At 54.8% G+C, this 20,143-nt stretch overlaps 2 protein-coding genes across 2 annotated transcripts; one reads left to right on the top strand and one right to left on the bottom strand.

Moving 5' to 3' along the window:
- Positions 1-171: 171 nt before the first annotated feature.
- NDUFB11 (NADH:ubiquinone oxidoreductase subunit B11) lies at positions 172-2,577 on the bottom strand. Its single transcript, XM_056510395.1, has 3 exons — positions 2,380-2,577; positions 894-1,024; positions 172-376 (listed from the first exon to the last, which is right to left on the bottom strand). The coding sequence occupies exons 1-3, from the start codon at positions 2,530-2,532 to the stop codon at positions 253-255; spliced, it is 408 nt and encodes a 135-aa protein (XP_056366370.1). The 5' UTR covers positions 2,533-2,577; the 3' UTR covers positions 172-252.
- A 295-nt stretch (positions 2,578-2,872) lies between these two features.
- On the top strand, positions 2,873-19,878 carry LOC130263364 (RNA-binding protein 10-like). The gene is made up of 8 exons (XM_056510871.1): positions 2,873-2,888; positions 3,430-3,457; positions 3,721-3,877; positions 11,306-11,500; positions 13,330-13,399; positions 15,371-15,444; positions 18,363-18,449; positions 19,852-19,878. The coding sequence occupies exons 2-8, from the start codon at positions 3,441-3,443 to the stop codon at positions 19,876-19,878; spliced, it is 627 nt and encodes a 208-aa protein (XP_056366846.1). The 5' UTR covers positions 2,873-2,888; positions 3,430-3,440.
- Positions 19,879-20,143: the final 265 nt, after the last annotated feature.

Here is a 20,143-nt window from a genome sequence, read left to right as displayed (position 1 = left end):
TGGTGGCGTCATAGACCCGCAAGGGCCGCTGGGAGCTGTAGTCTCAAGCGTGGCCGCCGGGACCAGCGCGCCACTTCCGCGAGGTGTCGCTGTTGGTGACGTCAGCGAGCCGCGAGGGCCGCTGGGAGTTGTAGTTTCTTATCCCTCCCACCAAAATAAAAGGCCGAGGAGTCAGGGATGACCTAGAACTTTATTCACAAGCGAACGAGGCGGTCCGGAGTCACTCCGGGAGGGCAGCTGAGGGTCCGGGGGTCACTCTGGAGGGGGCAGCGGGAGGCGCTTGGGGTCGTAGTAGTTGGAGGTGAGGAGGGGCAGCCCCCGGCGCTCCCGCTCCCGCACCTGGATCTCGGCCTCGCGCCGGGCCCACTGCTGCAGCCTGTGGGGAGGGGGCAGGGATGGGCAGGGATCCACGGGGACATCCCAAACCTCCTGCCAGGTGCCCAAATTCCTCCCTCCTCAAAGGCTCAGGTGCCCAAATTCCTCCCTCCTTAAGGGCCCAGGTGTCCCCCTAGGTGCCCATACACCCCCCAGAGTCCACCCTAACCCCAGTCAGGCTCCTTTAGCCCCCCCACAGGGCTCTGTAGCCCCCTAAACCCTCCCCCATATATCCTCCCCCAGCCCCCTATGGTCTCCTATAGACACCCCCAGACCTGCAAAGGGCCCTACAGACCCCCAAAACCATCAAAGAACCCATGGAGACCCCCGTGAGCTCTGCAGGAGTCTTGCTGGCTCCTGAATTTTCTTGGAAACTCCTAGAGAACCTTCAGGAGACCCTACAACACCCACAGACCCCCAAAAACATAGCTGAGAGCCCCTCTGTAATCTCCCCCAAGGCTGGCCCCCTCCCCTCTTTACCCTGGGGGGTTTCCCAGGTGAGACCCCCCCTCACTGACCCGTAGTCGGGCAGGTAATGGACGAAGACGGAGCCGAGGACGATGGCGATGGAGATCCCGGCCAGGAAGGCGGCGCGCATGTTCAGCACGTCGGCGTCGGGGTCGGCAGAGAAGCCGTGGTAATCGGGGTTCTGGGGGGGGGGGAGGGTGCTGCTGAGCCCCCTCTGCCCCTCCCCAGGGACCCCCAGGTGTGTCCCAGCTCCTGCTCCAGGTGTGTCCCACCCCCTGCTCCAGGTGTGTCCCAGCCCCTCCTACAGAACCCCCAGGTGTGTCCCAGCCCCTGCTCCAGGTGTGTCCCAGCCCCTTCTCCAGGTGTGTCCCAGTCCCTGCTCCAGAACCCCCAGGTGTGTCCCACCCCCTGCTCCAGGTGCATCCCAGCCCCTGCTCCAGGTGTGTCCCACCCCCTGCTCCAGGTGTGTCCCGCCCCCTCCCCCAGGGACCCTCAGGTGTGTCCCAGCCCCTCCCCCAGGTGTGTACCAGCCCCTCCGCCAGCACCCCCAGGTGTGTCCCAGCCCCTTCCCCAGGTGTGTCCCAACCCTTGCTCCACAACCCCCAGGTGTGTCCCACCCCCTGCTCCAGGTGTGTCCCATCCCCTCCCCCAGCACCCCCAGGTGTGTCCCACCGCCTCCCCCAGCACCCCCAGGTGTGTCCCAGCCCCTGCTCCAGCACCCCCAGGTGTGTCCCACCCCCTGCTCCAGGTGTGTGCCATCCCTTGCTCCAGGACCTCTAGGTGTGTCCCAGCCCCTCCCCCAGAGACCCCCAGGTGTGTCCCAGCCCCTCCCCCAGAGACCCCCAAGTGTGTCCCACCCCCTGCTCCAGGTGTGTCCCATCCCCTCCTCCAGCACCCCCAGGTGTGTCCCATCCCCTCCCCCAGAACCCCCAGGTGTGTCCCAGCCCCTCCCCCAGGTGTGTCCCAGCCCCTGCTCCAGCACCCCCAGGTGTGTCCCATCCCCTCCCCCAGCACCCCCAGGTGTGTCCCATCCCCTCCCCCAGAACCCCCAGGTGTGTCCCAGCCCCTGCTCCAGGTGTGTCCCATCCCCTCCCCCAGCACCCCTAGGTGTGTCCCACCGCCTCCTCAGGGGTTCTGGAGCATTGGACCCCCCTGAGCTTTAATTTCAGGTGTACCCCCCCCTTTCCAGGTAGAGTATTGGCCACGCCCTTTTCGGGCCACGCTCCTCTCTGAGCCACACCCAAAGTCCCCAGGTGTGTCCCCCTCCCCTAATTCAGACAGGACACGCCCCTCCAGGCCCCACCCATGGTCCCCAGGTGTGACCCCTCCCCCATTTCGGATCACCCCCGCCCCAATTTAGGCCCCGCCCACCTTTTAAGCCCATACAAATCCCGCCCACATTTAAACCACGCCCACTCATTAAACCCCGCCCATCTCATTCCCTTTTACAAGGCCCCGCCCCAGACCCCGCCCAAACCACGCCCACCACCCATCCCCACACGCCCCGCCCCTCCCGCTCTGCCCTTGACCGCCCACCTTCCTCTGCGCCACCAACATCGGCTCCTCCTCGTGCGCGTCGGCTCCGAGCGGCCTCGGCAGCGCCACGGCGCCGGGTGATCCCGCCGAGCGGCCCCGAGCCCCGGCGGGCAGCGCCCGCAGCGCCCGCAGCGCCCGCCACAGCGCCGCCATCTTTCCCCTGCCGCTCCGCCTCGCCGATTCCGCTGAATGCGGCCAATCGCGACATCCCACTGGGGTTTTGTCCCGCCCCTCGCGCGGATTAGCCAATCAGAGCGCGGCATTTGCTTTGTCCCGCCTACTCCCCTCACGGTGGCCACGCCTTTTTTACCTCTCAACCAATCACAGCCCAAGGTAACGCTGCACCACCCCTTCTACAGCATCAACCAATAGAAACGCGGGATTTCCAGAATGGCGGGACTCTAGACCAATGGGAGGGCAGAGGGGGCGGGCGCGCGGGACGAGCCCGGCTGAGGGGGAGCGGCGCCGCCATTTTGGTGCTGGGGAAGCGGCGGCGGCGGCGGCGCCCGGTGAGGTCGGAACGTCCGTGAGGGGAGGGACGGGCCTGACCGAGGCGGGGAGGGGGCTGTGGGGAAGGGAGGGTCAAACCGGGAGGGGGAGGGATTTACCGGGAGGGGCGGGATTTACCGGGAGGGGCGGGGCTGCCCGTGAGGGGCGGAGCTGCCGGTGCAGTTTGTGAGGGAGGGGGTGTGAGAGAAGGACTCGGGGGTCGAATTTTCACGGTAATTAGGAGGTGGGGGGAAGTCGCATGTTAATTCATGCTAATTAGGGGGTTTGGACTTTTGTGCTAATTAGGGGGTTTGGACTTTTGTGCTAATTAGGGTCGGGCTATGAGGGTGGTTCTGCCCTGCACAGGGCCCAGCGTTCCCAGTTCATCCCAGTTGCATCTTCATTTCCCCCTCTTACCCCTTTGCCTTTCTCAGTTTTTTACAGAATTTTTAAGTCATTCTTCTCAATCAATCCCAGCGCTTTCCACTTCATTCAGTTTGCTTCCCATTAAACCCAGTTTGTCCCAGTATTTCCCAGTCTGACCAGTTGCTGCCCTCACAGGTGCTGGCACCATGGAGTACGAGCGCAGGTAGGGGCGACCCCCCAAAATTTGGGATTGGGGGGGTGTAAAATCTGAGGAATTCTTGAGGATCCTCGTTAAATAAAATGTAATATTTTATTAACAGGGGAGCAGGGACTTCAGGGAGGGAAGGGACTTTGGGGGAGGGGCACCTCGGGGGGGATTTGGGGATGGCACAGAGGCGACATTTGGGGACCGCAGAACTGAGGGGACATTTAGGGGGGACCCTCCAAAATTTGGGGGGGCCGCCCCTGACCCGCAGCCCCCCCTAGGGGCGGCCGTGGGGACCGCACGGGGCGCTACGGGGGCGCCCCTCCCCCCTCCGAGGACGGCTCCCGCAGCCAGCGCGACCACGACTATCGCGACATGGACTATCGCGGCTACGGGGGCCCTCCAGAGGGGCCTCCCGCTGCCGGGACCCCCCCCCAGGTGAGTGTTGGGGTGCTGGGGAGGGCTCAGCCCACATTGGAAAAGAGAAATCACTGCGTGGTTCCATGGGAATTAAACAAAAGCTGTTTATTGTTTAATTCTTGCTCTAAAATACAATTATTTTTGTTTATAAGCAGTCACAAAGCTAATTATTAACTAAAGTATTTATTTATGTGGCAATTATGCAGACTTTTGTCTTTTCCTTCGCTTCCTGTCCACTCCCTGTATCTGTTACTTTTCTATCAATTTTTGTTTTATTTTCTCCTTCAGGTGTGGCCTCAAGGATGGGGTTACAGGCTTAGCTTGAATTTTCTTTAAAGCTCTCCTACCCATCTTCTGGCTGGTTCAAAATGTCCATTTTCCTCTAAATCCATCCCTTTTCTTCTACTTGAACCAGCCAGACCTTCTTCATAACATTTTCAATCATATTGTTAGTTCTTTGTAAAATTTAACGAGCAATAATTAACATTTCTATTGCTATCAACACAACCATCACTATTAATTTTAATAAATCATTAATACTCTAACTACCTAAAGTGCATCTAAACCCTAAATCACTCATTTTTCATGTTTTTTGTAATCTCTTTTAGCATTTTATGTGTGCTCTGACAGCTTCACCCAACACATCCCTTCCAAACCTTCACCCCTGCGCTAAAAGCAAAAAATCAAAATTCTTAATTAACAATTAATTGCTGCTTAATCCTGCAAAGTTGCAAGCCTTATATAAAATATTTGGAGGTTTAATTCAATTTTTTTGCTGCCCCACACCCCAGTTTCTCAGATGGGGCTCCCATCCTTCCTGAATTTGGAGCGGCATTCCCACGCGCCGTGTCCGAATTTTTGGCACCTGCTGCAGCTCCCTGAGGGTTTCCCCTTCCCTTTGGGCTTTGAGCTTTTGCTTTGGGCTTTGAGATTTTGGATTGTGGTTGTCTTGCATGAAAGGTTTGAGCTCAGTGTGTTTTTAGCATTTTCAATCGTGTTAGTAACTTTTTGTAGAGCATGATTAACAATAACTAACATTTCTATTGCTATCAACACAACCATCACTATTAATTTTAATAAATCTTTAATACTCTAACTACCTAAAGTGCATCTAAACCCTAAATCACTCATTTTTCATGTTTTTGTAATTTCTTTTAGCATTTTATGAACTGAGTGCTCTGACAGCTTCACCCACCACATCCCTTCCAAACCTTCACCCCTGCACTAAAAGCAAAAAATCAAAATTCTTAATTAACAATTAATTGCTGCTTAATCCTGCAAGGTTCCAGGCCTTATATAAAATATTTGGAGGTTTAATTCAATTTTTTTGCTGCCCCACACCCCAATTTCTCAGATGGGGCTCCCATCCTTCCTGAATTTGGAGCGGCATTCCCACGCGCCGTGTCCGAATTTTTGGCACCTGCTGCAGCTCCCTGAGGGTTTCCCCTTCCCTTTGGGCTTTGAGCTTTTGCTTTGGGCTTTGAGATTTTGGATTGTGGTTGTCTTGCATGAAAGGTTTGAGCTCAGTGTGTTTTTAGCATTTTCAATCGTGTTAGTAACTTTTTGTAGAGCATGATTAACAATAATTAACATTTCTACCACTATCAACACAATCATCACTATTAATTTTAATAAGTCTTTAATACTCTAATTATCTAAAGTGCATCTAAACCCTAAACCACTCATTTTTCATGTTTTTCTTAAGCTCTTTTAGCATTCTATGTGTGCTCTGACAGCTTCACCCAACACATCCCTTCCAAACCTTCACCCCTGCACTAAAAGCAAAAAATCAAAATTCTTAATTAACAACTAATTGCTGCTTAATCCTGCAAGGTTCCAAGCCTTATATAAAATATTTGGAGGTTTAATTCAATTTTTTTGCTGCCCCACACCCCAGTTTCTCAGATGGGGCTCCCATCCTTCCTGAATTTGGAGCGACATTCCCACGCGCCGTGTCCGAATTTTTGGCACCTGCTGCAGCTCCCTGAGGGTTTCCCCTTCCCTTTGGGCTTTGAGCTTTTGCTTTGGGCTTTGAGATTTTGGATTGTGGTTGTCTTGCATGAAAGGTTTGAGCTCAGTGTGTTTTTAGCATTTTCAATCGTGTTAGTAACTTTTTGTAGAGCATGATTAACAATAATTAACATTTCTATTGCTATCAACACAACCATCGCTATTAATTTTAATAAATCTTTAATACTCTAATTATCTAAAGTGCATCTAAACCCTAAACCACTCATTTTTCATGTTTTTCTTAAGCTCTTTTAGCATTTTATGTGTGCTCTGACAGCTTCACCCACCACATCCCTTCCAAACCTTCACCCCTGCGCTAAAGCAAAAAATCAAAATTCTTAATTAACAACTAATTGCTGCTTAATCCTGCAAGGTTCCAAGCCTTATATAAAATATTTGGAGGTTTAATTCAATTTTTTTGCTGCCCCACACCCCAGTTTCTCAGATGGGGCTCCCATCCTTCCTGAATTTGGAGCGGCATTCCCACGCGCCGTGTCCGAATTTTTGGCACCTGCTGCAGCTCCCCGAGGGTTTCCCCTTCCCTTTGGGCTTTGAGCTGTTGCACTGGGCTCTGAGGTGCCCTGGCTTGCCACAGTTGTAACATTTTGGGCTGTGGGTGTTTTGTAGGAAGGGTTTGAGGGCAGCTGCAAGAGCAGAAACCAAAAATTCAGCGTTTTCTTGAGCACTCCCCACTCCAGCACACGCTTCCATCATCTCCTCCATGGTGGCAGCTGCTGGCAAACCATGCAAAATCCTCTTACAAGCTGGGTTAGCATTTTCTACAGCTAAAACCTTTAATAGAAGTTTTCTCACCTCATCATGCTGCTCTGTTTTTTCCAGCACGCTTGTCAAACGCTCTACAAACTCCAGGTAGGATTCCTTAGCACCCTGCTTCACTCTGCTGTAGGGTGGGATTCTCTTCCCATCCTCTGGAAGGGTTTTTAGAACATCCCTGGCCAATTGTTGGGATTGCCACAAGATGTCTGGGTACAACCTTGCTTGTTTTTGCACATCAGCAAACTCCCCCTGACCTGTCAGCATTTTTTCTGTTGCAAAACTCAAAGGATTCCCCTCTGCAAAATGTGAATTTTGTGCAGCAGCAGCTGAGCAGGCATCCTGCCAACGGGACTGCCACAGGAGCTGCTGCACGGGTGTCAAAATTAAACTTGTCAGTACTTTGCTGTCCCGTGGTTTTAATAAATGGAATGTAAAAATGTAATCCAGGAAGGATTGGGTTAAAGGTGCATTCAATCCATTCTGTCTGATTGATTCACGGGTTCCCTTAATTATTTCCCATTCTAATGGCTCCCAAATGTTGAGATCCCTTCCCTTAAAATTCCCTCCCAGAATAAATGAATAAATTGGTAAAATTTCCCCTTCCATCAATGCACTTTTACATACACCTTTCCATATCAACATTGGATCTCCTCCTCCCCTCATCTCCACACCTTCATTCCTAAACCCTCTCCTCCTCTCACAATTTAAAACCTCTTCCTCATATTTTTGATATCTTTCCAACTTCATGCCATCTCTTCCCAGTTCTAATTTTTTCAGCTGCTCCTGGACTGAATTAGGAATTCTGGATTCTGCTGGAGCTTTCCTTGGGGGTTCATCAGTGGGCAGAGGTGACAGGGAAGGAGGTGATTGTCCACCCATCTCCACCCTGTCAATCTGAGCCTCCATCAGGGATGGAGGAGCAGCAGGAGGACTGGGGGGTGACTCCATTTTCACCTTTGCAGGGCTCTGAGCCCTGCTGGCCACTGATTTTTCCCTCTCCAATTCTTGCAGCCTGGTAAAAACCCTGTGCAACTTCTCAGTCTCTGTGTCCCCTCTGCTCACTGCATCCCACAAAACCTCCCCAACCTCTTTCCACATCCCCACATCCAAAGCACTTTGTGGATCAGCAGGAAATCCATTTTTTCTGCACCACAGCAGCTGCCTGTAAAGGGTGGTTTCATCACATCTCATTTCTCTTTCAGGGAGTGTGTGCAGGAGAAGCTTGGCTGTGGCTCCTTCTTCTTCACTCACACTCTGACCCATCTCCTCCTGCTCACCTCTCATGTGGCCTCCTGCAATTTTCCTCTTTTATTTTCTTCTCACTGATCCAAGTTGGTCTCAGTCCCTCAGGGATCTTCTTCTGGGTTTTTCACTGATCCCAGCTCTGTAAATCACATCAGGGTCACAATCTGAGCACAGAAATCACTGTCATGGTTTAGAGTAAATTTGGGAGGGCAAATTATGTCCCTCCTGTTCACCTGCCTCTGACCTTGACCTTCAGTCCTTCAGTGATCTCCTTTTCACCTCTGGTGTCCTCTTGTAATTTTTTTGTATTTTTTTCTACTGATCCAAGTTGGTCTCAGTCCCTCTGTGATTTCTGTGATTTCCTCCTGGGCTTTTTTCCTGATCCCAGCTCTGTAAATCACATCAGAGTCACAATCTGAGCACAGAAATCACCGTCATGGTTTAGAGTAAATTTGGGAGGGCAAATTGTGCCCCTCCTGTTCACCTGCCTCTGACCTTGACCTTCAGTCCTTCAGTGATCTCCTTTTCACCTCTGGTGTCCTCTTGTAATTTTTTTGTATTTTTTTCTACTGATCCAAGTTGGTCTCAGTCCCTCTGTGATTTCTGTGATTTCCTCCTGGGCTTTTTTCCTGATCCCAGCTCTGTAAATCACATCAGAGTCACAATCTGAGCACAGAAATCACCGTCATGGTTTAGAGTAAATTTGGGAGGGCAAATTGTGCCCCTCCTGTTCACCTGCCTCTGACCTTGACCTTCAGTCCTTCAGTGATCTCCTTTTCACCTCTGGTGTCCTCTTGTAATTTTTTTGTATTTTTTTCTACTGATCCAAGTTGGTCTCAGTCCCTCTGTGATTTCTGTGATTTCCTCCTGGGCTTTTTTCCTGATCCCAGCTCTGTAAATCACATCAGAGTCACAATCTGAGCACAGAAATCACCGTCATGGTTTAGAGTAAATTTGGGAGGGCAAATTGTGCCCCTCCTGCTCACCTGCCTCTGACCTTGACCTTCAGTCCTTCAGTGATCTCCTTTTCACCTCTCAGGTGTTCTCTTGCAATTTTCTTTTTGTATTTTCTCCTCACTGATCCAAGTTGGTCTCCGTCCCTCTGTGATTTCTGTGATTTCCTTCTGGGTTTTTCACTGATCCCAGCTCTGTAAATCACATCAGGGTCACAATCTGAGCACAGAAATCACTGTCATGATTTAGGACAAATTTAGAAGAAAATCTCCAAATTGGATCCCTCTAGGAAACAGATTTGAGCAGTCCCTCCCCCAACTTATTCAGGAAAAGATTTCCATGGGGAGAAGTGGAAAAAAAAAATCAGTAAAGCAACAAAAACAACAGCACTAAGGAAAAAAATCTCTCACCACTCTGAAGAGATGACAAATTCAGAGGAATCCTTCTGAATCTTGGCTCACTCAGGTTGTTCTCAGTCCCTCCAGAATTGGGAAATGTCCAGCCCAGGTGAGCCCCTGTGCTCTTCTGGCTTTTCACTCCAGAGCAGGTTCAAAATTTAAAAAAAAATTAAAAAAAAAGGAAAAAAAGCCCCAAAATTCATAGACTTTCTTTACCTCAGCTAGCCAAAAACTTAACTAAGAGCAGAGAACTCTGTGCTGCTGACAACAAAAATTTTTCTGTGAGAAAAATGTGTAGGAGGAAGTGCAGGAAATGCAATTTCTGATAACAAACTCTGCTTCTCCTCTCCCCCTCCACTCCTGGAACCAATCTTAAAGCTGCAGCACCCAATATCCAACCCAAACAGAACAGAAAACTGGGGATACAAACATCAAAAATCACCCCAGGACTCTGCAGGTTCAGTGTAAAAAAAGCAGAAGTGTTTTATTGTTTCAATTCTTACCCTAATACACAATTTTTTATTTCCTTTTATGTCAAAACACAACTTACTATTGGCTCAAGTCCTTGATCATGAGGTGATTGTGCAAGTTTTTCTCATTTTCATTGGTTCCTGAATTTCCTGGAGCCCACCCTGTGTCCAGTTTTCTTTGACACAATTCTCTGTTTTTCTGTCAGGCAATTGTTCCTCTTCCTCTATTCTTTGTTTTTTTTTTTTTGGTCAGGCAATTGTTCCTCTTCCTCAAATTTTCTCCTCCAAGGTGGTTTCAAGGTTCCAGGCCTGGCTCTCCCACACTCATTCCTGCTGGTTCCAAATCTCTAAATGTTCAAAATATTCATTTTCCTCTAAGCCCACCCCCACAATTCCCTCTTTTCCTCTTGAACCAGCCAGAACTTCTCCAGAGCATTTTCAATAATGTTGGGAATTTTTGTAACAATTGCCTTTCTTTTCCTATTCTCTATTTTTCTATCAGGCAGTTATTTCTCCTTCTCTATTTTTTATTTTTGTGTCAGGCAATTGCTTTTCTCTACTTTTTATCTTCCTGTTGAGCAGTTGTTTGTTTTTTTCTATTCTTTATTTTTCTGTCCAGCAATTATTTTATTCCATTTTCTATTTTTCTGTCAGGCAATTGCTTTCTTCAATTGTTTTTCTTTCTCTCTTCTCTATTTTTCTGTTTCCCAATTATTTCTCTTCTTCGATTTTCTTCTCCTAGGTGGTTTCAAGGTTCCAGGCCTGGATAAATCTCCATAAACCATTTCCTGCTGGTTCTAAATCTCTTCTAAGTGTTCCAAATATCCATTTTCCTCTAACCCAATCCCCACAATTCTCTTGAACCAGACAGAACTTAATCATGTTGGGAATTTTTTGTAACAATTGATTTGTTTTTCTATTCTCAAGTTTTCTGTCAAACAATTCCATTTTTTATATTCTCTATTTTCCTGTCAAGCAATTGCTTTTCTTTTCCTACTCTCTATTTTTTTGTTAGCATATTTTTTATTTTTCTAATTTCTATTTTTCTGTTACCCAGTTGTTTCTCAATTTTCTCCTCCAAGATGGTTTCAGGGTTCCAGGCCTGGATAAATCTCCATGAACCATCTCCTGCTGGTTCCAAATCTCTAAATGTTCCAAATGTCCATTTTCCTCTAAACCCACCCCCACAATTCCCTCTTGAACCAGACAGAACTTAATCGTGTTGGGAATTTTTTGTAACAATTGATTTTGTTTTTCTATTCTCAAGTTTTCTGTCAAACAATTGCATTATTTATATTTATGTTTATGTTTATGTTTATATTTATATTTTATATTTATCTTTATTTTCCTGTCAAGCAATCGCTTTTCCTACTCTCTATTTTTTTGTTAGCATATTTTTTATTTTTCTAATTTCTATTTTTCTGTTACCCAGTTGTTTCTCAATTTTCTCCTCCAAGATGGTTTCAAGGTTCCAGGCCTGGCTTAAATCTCCGTGAACCATCTCCAGCTGGTTCTGAATGTCCTCTAGAATATCCAAAGTATCCATTTTCCTGTAACTCCACTGCTCCCCCTCCCTCCCTCTCCTCTCGCAGGGCTCCTACGAGAGCGCGGAGCCGCCGCGGAAGCGGGAGCAGGGCCGGGACCCGCCCCGGGACCCGCCCGCGCTGCCGTTCGGCGCTGACGGCGATTACCGGGACCAGGATTACCGGGAGGGGCCCGAGGAGGAGCCGCGGGCCAGCACCATCGTCATGCTGCGGATGCTGCCGCAGGCGGCCACCGAGAACGACGTGAGCCCCGCCCCGGGCGGCCACGCCCCGCTGCTGGCCCGTGTCCCCTCTGGGTGCTGGCCCGTGTCCCCTCTGGGTGCTGGCCCGTGTCCCCATGTCCCCTCTGGGTGCTGGCCCGTGTCCCCTCTGGGTGCTGTCCTGTGTCCCCTCTGGGTGATGTCTCTGTGTCCCCTCTGGGTGCTGTCCTGTGTCCCCTCTGGGTGCTGTCCTGTGTCCCCATGTCCCCTCTGGGTGCTGGCCCGTGTCCCCTCTGGGTGCTGTCCTGTGTCCCCTCTGGGTGATGTCTCTGTGTCCCCTCTGGGTGCTGTCCTGTGTCCCCTCTGGGTGCTGTCCTGTGTCCCCATGTCCCCTCTGGGTGCTGGCCCGTGTCCCCATGTCCCCTCTGGGTGCTGGCCCGTGTCCCCTCTGGGTTCTGGCCCCGTGTCCCCTCTGGGTGCTGTCCCGTGTCCCCTCTGGGTGCTGTCCCTGTGTCCCCTCTGGGTGCTGTCCCATGTCCCCTCTGGGTGCTGTCCCGTGTCCCCTCTGGGTGCTGTCCTGTGTCCCCTCTGGGTTCTGTCCCCATGTCCCCTCTGGGTGCTGGCCCCGTGTCCCCTCTGGGTGCTGTCCTGTGTCCCCTCTGGGTGCTGGCCCTGTGTCCCCATGTCCCCTCTGGGTGCTGTCCCGTGTCCCCTCTGGGTGCTGTCCCGTGTCCCTTCTGGGTGCTGTCCCCATGTCCCCTCTGGGTGCTGTCCCCATGTCCCCTCTGGGTGCTGTCCCCGTGTCCCCTCTGGGTGCTGTCCCCATGTCCCCTCTGGGTGCTGTCCCTGTGTCCCCTCTGGGTTCTGTCCCCATGTCCCCTCTGGGTGCTGGCCCCGTGTCCCCTCTGGGTGCTGTCCTGTGTCCCCTCTGGGTGCTGGCCCTGTGTCCCCATGTCCCCTCTGGGTGCTGGCCCGTGTCCCCTCTGGGTGCTGTCCCGTGTCCCTTCTGGGTGCTGTCCCCATGTCCCCTCTGGGTGCTGTCCCCGTGTCCCCTCTGGGTGCTGTCCCCGTGTCCCCTCTGGGTGCTGTCCCCATGTCCCCTCTGGGTGCTGTCCCTGTGTCCCCTCTGGGTGCTGTCCCTGTGTCCCCTCTGGGTGCTGTCCCTGTGTCCCCGTGTCCCCTCTGGGTGCTGTCCCCGTGTCCCCTCTGGGTGCTGGCCCCATGTCCCCTCTGGGTGCTGTCCCTGTGTCCCTGTGTCCCTGTGTCCCCTCTGGGTGCTATCCTCGTGTCCCCTCTGGGTGCTGTCCCCGTGTCCCTGTGTCCCCTCTGGATGCTGTCCCCGTGTCCCTGTGTCCCCTCTGGGTGATGTCCCCGTGTCCCCATGTCCCCTCTGGATCCTGTCCCTGTGTCCCCAGTGACGTGGCTGCTGTCCCCATGTCCCCCTGTCCCATTTGTCCCCTGTCCCCCTGTCCCTCTGTCCCCCTGTCCCCAGTGACGTGGCCACTGTCCTCATGTCCCCCCATCCCCCTGTCCCCCTGTCCCCTGTGTCCCCCTGTCCCTCTGTCCCCCTGTGTCCCCTGTCCCTGTGTCCCTCTGTCCCCCTGTCCCTGTGTCCCCCCATCCCCATGTCCCCCTGTCCCCCTGTCCCAGTGTCCCCTGTCCCTGTGTACCCCTGTCCCCCTGTCCCCCTGTCCCCTGTCCCTGTGTGTCCTCCCCTGTCCCTGTGTCCCTGCTGTCCCCTGTGTCCCTGTGTCCCCTGTCCCCCTGTCCCTCTGTCCCATGTCCCCCATCCCCCTGTCCCCCTGTCCCCCTGTCCCATGTCCCCATCCCCCTGTCCCCAGTGACGTGGCCGCTGTCCCCGTGTCCCCCCAGATCCGGGCGCAGCTGCAGGCGCAGGGGGTGCAGCCCCGGGAGGTGCGGCTGATGCGCAACAAATCCTCAGGTGAGTCTCACCTGGAGCCTTCATCTCACCTGGGCCCCTCCCCTGCTCACCTGGAGCCTTCATCTCACCTGGGCCCCTCCTGCTCACCTGGGTCCCTTCCCTGCTCACCTGGGCCCCTTTGGGGTGGGGGCACCCTGACACACCTGGGTCCCTTGGAGGGGGTGGTTCCCTGTCCTGCCCGTGCCAGGGGACACCTGGGGGTGCCAGTTCTGTCCTTAGGGGGCACCCAGGGGTGCTGGTCCCGTCTTTAAGGGGCACCCAGGGGTGTCTGTCCCGTCCCCAGGGGTGCTTGTGCCAGACTCAGGGGCACCCAGGGGTGCCTGTCCCCTTCCCAGGGGTGCTGCACTGGACTTGGGGGGCACCAGAGCTGCTGATCCCATCCCCAGGGGCACCCAGGGGTGCCTGTCCCATCTTTAGGAGCACCCAGGGGTGCTGATCCCATCCCCAGGGGCACCCAGAGGTGCCAGTCCCATCTTTAGGAGCACCCAGGGGTGCTGATCCCATCCCCAGGGGCACCCAGGGGTGCCTGTCCCATCTTTAGGAGCACCCAGGGGTGCTGATCCCATCCCCAGGGGCACCCAGGGGTGCCTGTCCCATCTTTAGGGGGCACCCAGGGGTGCTGGTCTCATCTCTAGGGGCACCCAGGGGTGCTGATCCCATCTTTAGGAGCACTCAGGAGTGTCTGCTCTCTCTGCTGGGGCACCCAGGGGTGCTGATCCCATCTTCAGGGGGCACCCAGGGGTGCCTGTTCCCTCTAGGAGTATCTGTGGGTGCCTTTGCCAGACTTAGGGGACACCCAGGGGTGTCTGTCACCTACTCAGGGGCACCCAGGGCTGCTTGTCCTTTTCCCTAGGGACACCCAGGGGTGTCTGTCTCATCTTTAGGAGCACCCAGGGGTGCTGATCCCATTCCCCAGGGGCACCCAGGGGTGCCAGTCTCTTCCTTAGGGAGCACCCAGGGGTGCCAGTTCCATCTCTAGGAGCACCCAGGGGTGCTGTGCTGGAACTGAGGGGGCTCATCATTTCCCCAGGGGCACCCAGGGGTGCCAGTCTCTTCCTTAGGGAGCACCCAGGGGTGCTGATCGCATCTTTACAGACACCCAGGGGTGTCTGTCCCCTCCCTAGGGGCACCCAGGGGTGCTGATCCCATTTTTAGGAGCACCCAGGGGTGCTGTGCTGGAACTGAGGGGGCTCATCATTTCCCCAGGGGCACCCAGGGGTGCCTGTCCCTTCCCTAGGAGCACCCAGGGGTGCTGATCCCATCTTTACAGACACCCAGGGGTGTCTGTCTCCCCCTCAGGGGCACCCAGGGGTGCCAGTCTCATCTCTAGGGGCACCCAGGGGTGCTTGTGTCCTCCCTAGGGGCACCCAGGGGTGCTGATCCCATCTCATGGAGCACCCAGGGGTGCTGCACCAGACTTGGGGGGCACCCAGGGGTGCCAGGTTCAGAGCCAGGGGTGCCAGACCCTGTCCCCAGGAGCACCCAGGGGTGCCTGTCTCCATCTTAGGAGCACCCAGGGGTGCCTGTCTCCCTCCTCAGGGGCACCCAGGGGTGCCTGTCCCTTCCCTAGGAGCACCCAGGGGTGCTGTGCCAGGCTTAGGGGAGCACCCAGGGATGCTTGTCCCCTCCCTAAGGGCACCCAGGGGTGCCAGTCTCCATCTTAGGAGCACCCAGGGGTGCCTGTCTCCCCCCTCAGGGGCACCCAGGGGTGCTGTGCCAGACTTGGGGGGCACCCAGGGGTGCCAGGTTTAAAGCCAGGGGTGCCACACCCTGTCCTCAGGAGCACCCAGGGGTGCTGGCCCTGTCCCCAGGGGACACCCAAACTCTCCAGGGGGCACCAGGAGGTTCATCTGGAGGGGTCCCAGAGGGGTTCCAGCCCCACCCACGGGTGCCCATCCCCACCCCAGGAGGGTCCCAGAGGGGTTCCAGCCCCACCCATGGGTGCCCCCCACCCACCCCCCCCCGTTGCAGGTCAGAGCCGCGGATTCGCCTTCGTGGAATTTCATCACGTGCAGGAGGCGGCGCGGTGGATGGAGGCCAACCAGGTGGGGGAGGGGCGGCGGGGGGAGGGGCCGAGCCGGGGGGAGGGGCTGAGAAAAAGGGGGGGGGCAATAAGACGGGGAGGGGTGGGGGAGGGGCCAGTGGGGGTGGGGTAGAGCAGGTGGGGGGGTAATGAGTTTGTATTGGTCTGTACTGGTTTGTACTGGCCTGTATTGGTTTGTACTGGTCTGTACTGGTCTATACTGGCCTGTACTGGTCTGTACTGGCTTGTATTGGTTAGTACTGGTTTGCATTGGTTAGTACTGGCCTGTATTGGTTTGTACTGGTTTGTATTGGTTTGTACTGGCCTGTACTGGTTTGTATTGGTTTGTACTGGCCTGTACTGGTTTGTATTGGTTTGTACTGGCCTGTACTGGTTTGTATTGGTTTGTACTGGCCTGTACTGGTGGCCGTGTCCCCACAGTGGGGGGTCCCAGTGTTCCCAGTACGAGCTGCTGGTGCCATCTGGGACAAGCTCTGGTGCCCCAATTCCAGTGCTGGTGACCCCAAATTCCAGCCCTGGCACCTCCTGAATTCACACCCTGGTGCCCCCCTGGTGCCAGTCCTGGTGCCCCCAGTTCACACCCTGGTGCCCCCAGTTCACACCCTGGTGCCCCCCAGTTTCACATTGTGGTGCCCCCAGTTCACACCCTGGTGCCCCCAGTTTCACATTGTGGTGCCCCCCAGTTCACACCCTGGTGCCCCCAGTTCACACCCTGGTGCCCCCCAGTTTCACATTGTGGTGCCCCCCAGTTCACACCCTGGTGCCCCCAGTTCACACCCTGGTGCCCCCAGTTCACACCCTGGTGCCCCCCAGTTTCACATTGTGGTGCCCCCCAGTTCACACCCTGGTGCCCCCAGTTCACACCCTGGTGCCCCCAGTTCACACCCTGGTGCCCCCCAGTTCACACCCTGGTGCCCCCCAGTTTCACATCCTGCTGCCCCCTGGTGCTCCTCAAAATCAGCCCTGGTGCCCCCTCGATTTGTGTCCCGATGCCCCCCAAGTTCACATCCTGGTGCCCCCCCTGGTGCCCCCAAATTCACTTTCTGGTGCTCCCCTGGTTCATGTCCTGGTGCCCCCCAGATTCACTTTCTGGTGCCCCCCAGGTGCTCCTCAAGAGCCCCCCAAATTCACATCCTGGTGTGCTCCTGGTGCCTCCCAGTTCATGTTCTGGTGCCCCCAAATTCACACCCTGGTGCCCCCCAAATTCACTTTCTGGTGCCCCCCTGGTGCTCCTCAAGACGACTCCTGGTGCCCCCCAGTTCATATCCTGGTGCCCCCCAGTTCGTGTCCTAGTGCCCCCCAGTTCATATCCTGATTCCCTCCAGTTCATATCCTGGTGCCCCCCAGTTCATATCCTGGTTCCCCCCCCAGTCCATATTCTGGTGCCCCCCAGTTCATGTCCTGGTGCCCCCCAGTTCATGTCCTGGTGCCCCCCAGTTCATATTCTGGTGCCCCCCAGTTCATATCCTGGTGCCCCCCCAGTTCATGTCCTGGTGCCCCCCCCAGTTCATATCCTGGTGCCCCCCAGTTCATGTCCTGGTGCCCCCCCCAGTTCATATCCTGGTGCCCCCCAGTTCATATCCTGGTGCCCCCCAGTTCGTGTCCTGGTGCCCCCCAGTTCATATCCTGGTGCCCCCCCAGTTCATATCCTGGTGCCCCCTGGTGCCCCCCCAGTTCATATCCTGGTTCCCCCCAGTTCATATCCTGGTTCCCCCCAGTTCATATCCTGGTGCCCCCCAGTTCATATCCTGGTGCCCCCCAGTTCATATCCTGGTGCTTCCCCAGTTCATATCCTGGTGCCCCCCAGTTCATATCCTGGTGCCCCCCAGTTCGTGTCCTGGTGCCCCCCAGTTCATGTCCTGGTGCCCCCCAGTTTGTGTCCTGGTGCCCCCCAGTTCATATCCTGGTGCCCCCCAGTTCATATCCTGGTGCTCCCCAGTTCATGTCCTGGTGCCCCCCAGTTCGTGTCCTGGTGCCCCCCCAGTTCATATCCTGGTGCCCCCCAGTTCATATCCTGGTGCCCCCCTGGTGCCCCTCAGAATGAGTCCTGGTGCCCCCCAGTTTCACATCCTGGTTTGCTCTTGGTGCCCCCCCAATTTACATCCTGGTGCCCCAAAATTCACTTTCTGGTGCCCCCCTGGTGCCCCCCTGGGCAAGGCTGGGGCACCACATAACCCTGACCCCCCTGTGCCCCTCCTGTGACCCCCTGACCCCCCTGTGCCCCCTATGCCCCTCTCTGCCTTTCCAACCCCCTCTGTGACCCCCTGTGCCCCCTCTGTGCCCCCCCGACCCCTGTGTGACCCCTGTGTGACCCTGTGACCCCTGTGCTCCCCCGTGACCCCCCTGTGACCCCATGACCCCTCTGTGACCCCCCTGACCCCCCTGTGCCCCCCTATGCCCCTCTCTGCCTCCCCAACCCCCTCTGTGCCCCCCTGTGCCCCCTCTGTGCCCCCCTGACCCCTCCTGTGCCACTCTCTGCCTCCCCAACCCCCTCTCTGCCCCCCTGTGCCCCCTCTCTGCCCCCCTGTGCCCCCTCTGTGCCCCCCTGTGCCCCCTCTGTGCCCCTCTGTGCCCCCCCTGACCCCTCCTGTGCCACTCTCTGCCTCCCCAACCCCCTCTGTGCCCCCCCGACCCCTGTGTGACCCCTGTGTGACCCTGTGACCCCTGTGCCCCCCCATGCCCCCCCTCTGACCCCATGACCCCTCTGTGACCCCTCGTGCCCCCCTCGTGCCCCCCATATGCCTCCCCTGTGACCCCCTGACCCCCCTGTGCCCCCCCTGTGACCCCCCTGTGACCCCCTGACCCTCCTGTGACCCCATGATGACCCCATGACCCCCCCTGTGACCCCCCTGTGACCCCCTGACCCTCCTGTGACCCCATGATGACCCCATGACCCCCCTGTGACCCCTGTGCCCCCAGGCCGGGCTGACCCTGCTGGGGCACCGCGTGTCCCTGCACTACAGCGACCCCAAACCCAAAATCAACGAGGACTGGCTGTGTGCCAAGGTGGGCACTGGGGGGAACTGGGAGCACTGGGAGAAACTGGGAGGGACTGGGGGGGCACTGGGGGGAACTGGGAGCACTGGGAGAAACTGGGGGGCACGGGGGTAGGTATTGGGAGGAACTGGGGGGACTGGGAGGGGACTGGGAGCACTGGGCAGGACTGGGAGTGCACCGGGGGAACTGGGAGGGACTGGGAGGGGGATTGGGGGGCACTGGGAGGAACTGGGAGAGCATCGGGGGAACTGGGAGGGCACTGAGGGGGCACTGGGAGGAACTGGGGGGGGCCCTGGGAGGAACTGGGGGGAACTGGGAGGAACTGGGAGAGCACTGGGAGGAACTGGGGGGAACTGGGAGGGCACTGAGGGGGCACTGGGAGGAGCTGGGGGGGGCACTGGGAGGAACTGGGAGGAACTGGGGGATAGTGGGAGGAACTGGGGAGGGGGGTGGGGAGATCCTGGGGGATTTTGGGGTTCCTGGAGGGATTTGGGGGGATCCTGGGGGGGGGGTTGGGGAGGTTGAGAAGTTTTGGGGTGTCACTTTTTTGGGATGTTGCATTTTTGGGGTCTCTGATTTTTGGGGTGTCACATTTAGGGTTCTATCTCTAATTTTGGGGGGTTTTTTTGGGGGGGTTTTGGGGTCTCACATTTTCTGGGATTTCACATTTTTGGGGTGTCACATTTTGGGTTCTGTAATTTTGAGGTCTCATTTTTGGGGAGTCTCATATTTGGGGTCTCACATTTTTGGGGTCTCATTTTGGGATTTCACATTTTGGGGTCTCATTTTTGGGGTGTCACAATTCAGGTCTCACATTTTGGGTTCTATCTCTAATTTTGGGTAGTTTTTTTGGGTGGGGGTGTGGGATCTCATTTTTGGGATGTCACATTTGGGGATCTCACATTTTGGGGTCTCATTTTTGGGATTTCTCATTTTTGGGATTTCACATTTTGGACTCTCACATTTTGGGTTCTATCTCTAATTTTGGGGTTTTTTTTGGGGGGTTTTGGGATCTCATTTTTGAGGTCTCATTTTTGGAATTTCACATTTTTGGGATTTCACATTTTGGGCTCTCACATTTTGGGATTTGACATTTTTGGGATTTCACATTTTGGGCTCTCACATTTTGGGTTCTATCTCTAATTTTGGGGTTTTTTTGGGGGGGGTTTGGGGTCTCATTTTTGGGGTCTCACATTTTTGGGATTTCACATTTTGGGGTCTCATTTTTGGGATTTCTCATTTTTGGGATTTCACATTTTTGGGATTTCACATTTTTGGGGTGCCACATTTTGGGTTCTATAATTTTGGGGTCTCATTTCTGGGGAGTCTCATATTTGGGGTCTCACAGTTTTGGGGTCTCATTTTGGGATTTCACATTTTGGGGTCTCATTTTTGGGGTGTCACAATTCAGGTCTCACATTTTGAGTTCTATCTCTAATTTTGGGGTTTTTTTGGGGGGGGTTTTGGGGTCTCATTTTTGGGGTGTCATATTTTGGGGTGTCACATTTTTGGGATCTCCCATTTTGGGATTTCTCATTTTTGGGATTTCACATTTTGGGCTCTCACATTTTGGGTTCTATCTCTAATTTTGGGATTTTTTTGGGGGGGGTTTGGGGTCTCATTTTTGGGGTGTCACATTTTGGGATTTCACATTTTTGAGTCTCATTTTGGGATTTGACATTTTTGGGATTTCACGTTTTGGG

The sequence above is a fragment of the Oenanthe melanoleuca genome, chromosome 25, assembly GCF_029582105.1.
Source record: "Oenanthe melanoleuca isolate GR-GAL-2019-014 chromosome 25, OMel1.0, whole genome shotgun sequence".
Taxonomy (NCBI): domain Eukaryota; kingdom Metazoa; phylum Chordata; class Aves; order Passeriformes; family Muscicapidae; genus Oenanthe; species Oenanthe melanoleuca.
Note: the sequence above shows the minus strand (reverse complement) of the source record. Positions and strands in the feature narration are given on the sequence as shown.

What these genes read in the sequence shown, in the direction of transcription:
- NDUFB11 (XM_056510395.1), bottom strand. Translation starts at nt 2,532, where the DNA reads ATGGCGGCGCTGTGGCGGGCGCTGCGGGCGCTGCGGGCGCTGCCCGCC. An exon ending in TGTTGGTGGCGCAGAGGAAG is followed by an intron (nt 1,025 to 2,379) that starts GTGGGCGGTCAA and finishes CCCCCCCCCCAG; the next exon opens with AACCCCGATTACCACGGCTT. An exon ending in CATTACCTGCCCGACTACGG is followed by an intron (nt 377 to 893) that starts GTCAGTGAGGGG and finishes CCCTCCCCACAG; the next exon opens with GCTGCAGCAGTGGGCCCGGC.
- LOC130263364 (XM_056510871.1), top strand. An exon ending in AGGCGGCCACCGAGAACGAC is followed by an intron (nt 11,501 to 13,329) that starts GTGAGCCCCGCC and finishes GTGTCCCCCCAG; the next exon opens with ATCCGGGCGCAGCTGCAGGC. An exon ending in GATGCGCAACAAATCCTCAG is followed by an intron (nt 13,400 to 15,370) that starts GTGAGTCTCACC and finishes CCCCCGTTGCAG; the next exon opens with GTCAGAGCCGCGGATTCGCC.